Source organism: Myotis lucifugus, unplaced genomic scaffold, assembly GCF_000147115.1.
Source record: "Myotis lucifugus unplaced genomic scaffold, Myoluc2.0 scaffold_542, whole genome shotgun sequence".
NCBI lineage: Eukaryota > Metazoa > Chordata > Mammalia > Chiroptera > Vespertilionidae > Myotis > Myotis lucifugus.
Window position 1 is genome coordinate 288,059 of NW_005871590.1, and position 6,000 is coordinate 294,058.

General features: G+C 50.5%; 1 protein-coding gene across 2 annotated transcripts in view; it reads right to left on the reverse strand.

Annotated features, from left to right (window-relative positions):
• Positions 1-3,178, reverse strand: part of WWC3 (WWC family member 3) — a 74,302-nt gene extending 71,124 nt beyond the window's left edge. For both annotated transcript variants that reach the window (XR_002826579.1, XM_006104110.2), the window contains exon 1: positions 3,074-3,178. Coding sequence is in view for 1 of the 2 variants with exons in the window: in XM_006104110.2 (XP_006104172.1) it covers positions 3,074-3,089 (16 nt within the window). In the remaining variant the exon portion in view is untranslated. The remainder of the gene's footprint in view (positions 1-3,073) is intronic.
• Between the last annotated feature and the right edge of the window lie 2,822 nt (positions 3,179-6,000).

A 6,000-nucleotide genomic window follows, 5' to 3' on the forward strand; every position in this document is an offset into this window, starting at 1 on the left:
TTTTTAATTGATTTCAGAGAGGAAGGGAGAGGGAGAGGTAGAAACATCAATGAGAGAGAATCATGGATCGGCTGCCTCCTGCACGCCCCCTACTGGGGATCAAGCCTGCAACCCGGGCATGTGCTCTGACCGGGAATCGAACCCTGACTTCCTAGTTCATCAGTAAGTCACGCCGGGTGGGCGAACACCTTCTATTTTTATATGCACAGTTAAAATGAGAAAACTATACAGATATGAAATTGTTCACTGGACAGGGGAAGACAATACCCGACAATTTTTCACACAGTAAAGAAATGTTGGCAGAGATGAACCAAAAGAGCTCATGGTGGTCAAGCTCACAGATTTCCAGCCCTCCGCTCACCAACCTCTTGACTAGGGTGCCTCGGCCCTGCTGCCCTCTGACCTGGCCTGCTCCCCTCCCCCTCCCGCACCAGACCGTGCAGCCCTGCATTCCCCATGGACTTGCTGTCTCCTCCCGCCCATCAACTCCCCATTTCCCACTCTGCTTTCTCTCCCTGCAGCTGATCAATGTTTCTCTCTCATCACTGATGTTTCTACCTCTCCTTCTCCCTTCCTCTCTGAAATCAATAAAAATAAATACATTTGAAAAAAAAGAGTTGGGTTCTCAGAAGCAAGTTTTCTGAATGGGGTCTTTGGCCCCTTATGTACAAATTATTACAACAATAACCTTTCTTGTTCCTGGGGGGGAAAGGTGGGTTCTCTGAAGGCCCCAGAGGGAAGAGGTGGGTGCCCCAGGCGCTGGCTCCTCCCAGTTGTGCTCAAGGAGGCATTAAGAAAGTCCTAATGTCTAGAGTGTCCTGTGGAGTCCCTGAGGGTGGAGACTGGGTCTCACTTTCCCCGTCCCCAGGGCCTGAAGAGTGGCCGGCACAGAGACTCGCTCTCTAACACCTGCTGTGACTCAGCAGCAGACAAGCAGACGAGCCTCGCGGAGGAATGACCAGGCTGAGTTTACAAGAGACGAGCCAGAACAGGTCCCAGCCTCAGCGGCAGGCAGGCAGGCTTTCCAGAAAGATTGTGTAAGGCAGATGCCTATGCTGTTCAGTCATACCGCCTGGCCCCAGGAGGCCAGGGCCTGCGGGTGAGGCCTGGTGTGCGCAGGCCCAGAGGCCAGAGGCCTGGCCGAGCAGCCCTCGCCTCTGGGAGTGGCCTCCCGCTGTGGGAACTGCCCTCCCCTGTGGGAGGGGCTCTCCCCTGTGGGAACTGCCCTCACCTGTGGGAACTGCCCTCCCCTGTGGGAGTGGCTCTCCCCTGTGGGAACTGCCTCCCCTGTGGGAGCGGCCCTCACCTGTGGGAGCTCCCAGCAGCACCTGGAAAAGCAAGCTCAGACACCCCAAACACACACAGACTCGAGGTACCAGGTCAGCCAAGGTGATGGATCCACCTAGAAGCCCTCTTGCCACCCAGATACCTGCCTGGGAGGCCGGGCCGGGCCTCTCCCGGGTGCCCAATCTTTGGGTAAGAGCCACACCAGAGAGCAAGGCCGAGCGCCACGTCTCAGAAACTCCACTGCCCCAGGACTGACACGGGAAGCCTGACCGGTCAGATTTTTTATTGTAGCTCAAATTTTTTATTATCTGATTCGATGAACATAAAATTAAATTTCAATAAAGAGAATCAGAACAAACATAAAAGGGAAAGAGAAAATAACGATTTAAAAAAAACTGTTGTGTATTGAAAAGGTGCATTTCAGATGAATGCAACTTCTAGAACTCATTTTCTTCCATTGTAATTGAAGGGCTTCGGGTGAGTGAGGAATTCTCAGGTTAGGCCGTTTCTATGCACACTCTGAGTAAAGAGCACGCATATGAGTACTCGGAAGCGTTTGAGGTGCTAAATGAGCTTGTTGCTTTCTTGTTTAACCATCTAACCCGGAGTGGCCTGACAACAATGCTACCCTCCGCGAATGATGTGTATCCAAACTGCTTCTGTGTTTTATTTCTTATTTCAGTTACAGTTGACATTCAGATGAAATATCTGGGTCGGGGGACCACTCTTTGAACTACATGGCTGCCAATCGGGTTTGTCATTCAGGAAGTGAGTGGGCAAGGAATCAATCCTAAAAGCGCCACTGTGGGCCAATCGCACTAAGGGACATGCGGAGCCAGAGTGAGGAAAGAGCTCCAGAGTCTCCTGTGGTGGCATGGTGCACCCTCGGGCGCTCCCAGACTGCCCCGCGGTTAACAAACCAGAGGACAGAAACACAGGAAGGGGAAGCCATGTCCCTCGGCAATAAAAATGACAATGACAGAAACACTAGAATGAGAAAGTGTGGACCTAAGAGGGAACTGGGTCCCCAGATGATTCCCCATCGAGGAAGGCTGATGAAGAGGCAGAAGGGGCGGGAAAGGTCTAGAATGAAATGGGGCCCGTGAAGCAGGGTGTGTTGCCCTTGGCACTCCTGACATTTGGGGTCAGCTCATTCTCTTGTGGGGCCGTTCTGTGCACCGTAGGAGGCTTAGCAGTGCGCCGGCCTCTGCCCACTTGTGTTATGCGTGACAATCCAGTATTACCAGGTAATGACCAAGTGACCCTGGGCGGCAACATCAGCCCCGGTGAGAACCACTGCTCTGAACAGTCCTATAAAGAAGGCTGATGTGGTCAAGGCCCACCATTTTAGCCATAGTCTTTATGCAGAGACCAAAAAGGGTTGGTGTATTCAAATTAAACATACAAGCCAAAATGAAGTTAAGGTAACCAGGTGGGCAGTTAATTGTACTAATAACATGTAAGCTGTAAGCTCCACTTTACAATAACCAACCTTCTCATTGTGAGAAATAGTCTAGTTCCAAACGGCCTGGGAAATGTGTGCCTTAGAGTAGATATTAAAACCCTCCATTGGACGTACGCACGCAGTCCCGAGCAGCATACAGGCATGGTAGCTACGTAACTGCTTCACTTTTTTAAGAAAACTTCAGATTCCATGGATCCAATCCAGTTGAATGCTGCACTGGACAGTAAAGATCGTTTTGCTCTACAAAAAGGGTTTAGCATCCTTGAGGTCACCATGGAAACTCCTTCACACATAATGCCTCAAATGTGGCGCTCTACTTACTGTTTATGTGGTCCATGTAATAAATTCCAATTTGTTTATCATATACCGTTTCCCATCCTAAAGGAAGCTCATCCCCAACACAATCGGCAAAAGTCAAGGGCTTTGTTATCCTGCAAGACAAAAATGAGAAAAGCACATCTCAGAAGCAGGTCAATTCCGTGTGAGTTTGCCGAATCAACTCCAGAATCAGGTTTTAATGCGTAATTATATATTATCTAATTGACTGGTTTTTGTCCCAACTTTGGGTTGGAAAATTAAATCACCGGCTTTGCCTAAGCAATAATCAGTCACAACATCAGTACACTCATGGTTAAAAGCATTATTATCTCAAAGTGCAACTTTAAGTACCAGGGAAACAGATATTGAAAGTTACAGAACAGGTAAGACAAGCATCTTCTCCCAGGCAGCGTGTTTAATGAGGTGATGACAGCGGAATGCGGCTCGGCTCGTCCACAGCAGGACGGCAGCTCCGCTTTGTTCTCGTTCCCTGTGAACTGCTCTCCCCCCCCCCTCCCCCAGCTGTCCATCCATTTCAGCTTCCATCTACCCCAAATGGACTCTTTCTATGACCAGTGGCCCTAAGCTAAGGAGTTAAATATTAACTACTGACCAAATGCAAAAATCTAAACGGGCAGCGTAACAATCAGAGGAGATGCCTACTGAATACTGCCCGGGCGCCCGATACAGTAGGAGTCAAGGTTGCGAAGGGTCCTTTGCGTTTTCTGAGGAAAACAACAAGAGCACATTGTCTGCAGGCCTCTCTCCTTGAAGTGACGCTGATTAAAAACCACGGTTTGACACAGATAGATGAAGGCAGGCTTTCCAGATGGGCTTCGTTATAAGGAGAACTCCCCCCTGTCCCACACCCCGAGATCACACTGATTGACAAGACGGCTCTTGTAGAAAACGGGCCACACCTATAATTGTCTGAGTCGGGGCAGCTCTCTACGCGGTAGTCGGTATAAATGCACACTGGCTGGCACGCATGGGAAGCCGATAACCTAAATTTCACTCACTCAAACCCTCCCACGTGCTCCGCTCAAGTCCCTGGCCCGAGGAGAGTGGCGGCCAAAGCCCGCAAGACCGCGGTAAGCTTTGAACATGTTATTCCCCCAAACTGGTTCGACGATGAGGCTTCGTCTCTCCCAGTCACTCTTAGAAATTGCTGAACACCATCGGAATGGCCCTGATCGGAATGTCTTCATTTTAAACATGTGGTTTCAAGAAATTAGAGTCAATATCAAGACAGAAATATACAGAAGTTACAATGTGCCACGGACATCCTCCCAAATACGATGCACTCAAGACTCCATTGCAAGAGTGTATTGCGTGCGGGCCCCATCCCACAACACGACGTCTACAGCACGACTCCTTTACGGGTCGGGTCAGCAATGGTGTCAGTGGCCTGGTTCCAAGTCAAGCAGGTAACAGCAGGGGTCTGTGTGTGATTCAAGTCCTGAATGGGACCAAACTGCACCAAAAACAAGGCTACTTTAAGATACATTGAGCTCTGAGCACCTCTCTGCTATGCTAGATTCACATATAAGCCTAGAGAAAGATGCCCAAGCGCAGGCGCATTCTAAGCACGTTTACATATAGGATCTCACTCAGGATCTCACGTTTACATACAGGAGCTCCTCCATCAACAAGCAGGTGGGAGACCTGACTTTACAGTTCAGAATTGTTATAAAACTATTATAAGTTCACATTTTCCCATTTCCTGTCCAATAACCAATACGGGTAATTATAATAACACTTCTATCCTCCTTGCTTCAAAAACAAACAAACTGATCCCTCCACCATTTTGGTGAATTTCATCCTGGCTTGCTATCCAACCCACATCTCTGATTCCACTTCCCTTCTAAGCCAAGCACGGAGCTGACATGAGCACCCACAGAATCGGTCCCTCAGAGCAAGCCATCGGCCTCTGCACCCACAGAAAAACAACCAAGTCCCTGCTGTTGGTCTCCTCAGCCCTCAGGGCCCACATGTGGGGCCCGTTTACCCTCTCCTGACGGCAGCGTGGACAGTGCTGGGGGTGCCTGGCTCTCTAGACAGAAGTGGGGAGCTAGAAGGCGAGGGGCCCATGCAGCACAGGGGGCAGCCGACAGCAGGGAGGAGCGCAAAGCCCACTCCGGGGATGCAGTCACCACACTGTGCAGTACCCGCGCCCACAGCAGCACCCATGGCCGCTAAGAGGGCTCCCCATGGGTCGTACCTCCTGGTGTCCGTGTCCTTGTGGTCCCCTCCCCCACTGACCAGAGCTGACTTGTGCAACCAACAGGATACTGTGGAAAGGACAGTGTGTGGCCTCCGGGGTGAAGTCATAAAACACACCTTGCTCCCCTGGTGCTCTGGGCGCGCTGGCTCTGGGGGAACCAGCACCAGGCGGTGAGGGCGCTCAAGCAGCTCATCGGAGGGCGCACATGGGGAAGAAGCGAGGCCTCCTGCCGACAGCCAGCGCCACAGCCAGAGGAGTGAACCAGCCCCAGGTAAGCCTAGGAGTCAAGTCTAGGAATAGAAGTAACTTCTGTTTTCACAAACAGTCCGCTATGGGGATAGTACAATTTCACTAAGCACTGTCCTCCTACTGACAGCGGCGTTACTCTCTCATTCGCACGAGTATACATATTCATGAGAGCTGCTGTGCAAGTCAGTTCGGCGATTTCTTAAACAGTTAAACAAAGAGTTTCCATATGGCCCTGCGATTCCATGCCTAGTGTATACCCAAGAGAAACAGAAACACGTCCGCACAAAAGCATGTCCGTACCAGCATTACTCACCGCAGCCACAAGGTGAAAGCAACGAAGGCCATCCGCGGATGAATGGATACATAAACCATGGCCTGTCTACACAATGGAATATTATTTAGCCATGGAAAGAATGAAGTGCTGACACAATCAAGTGCGGACGGACCTTGAAGTCGC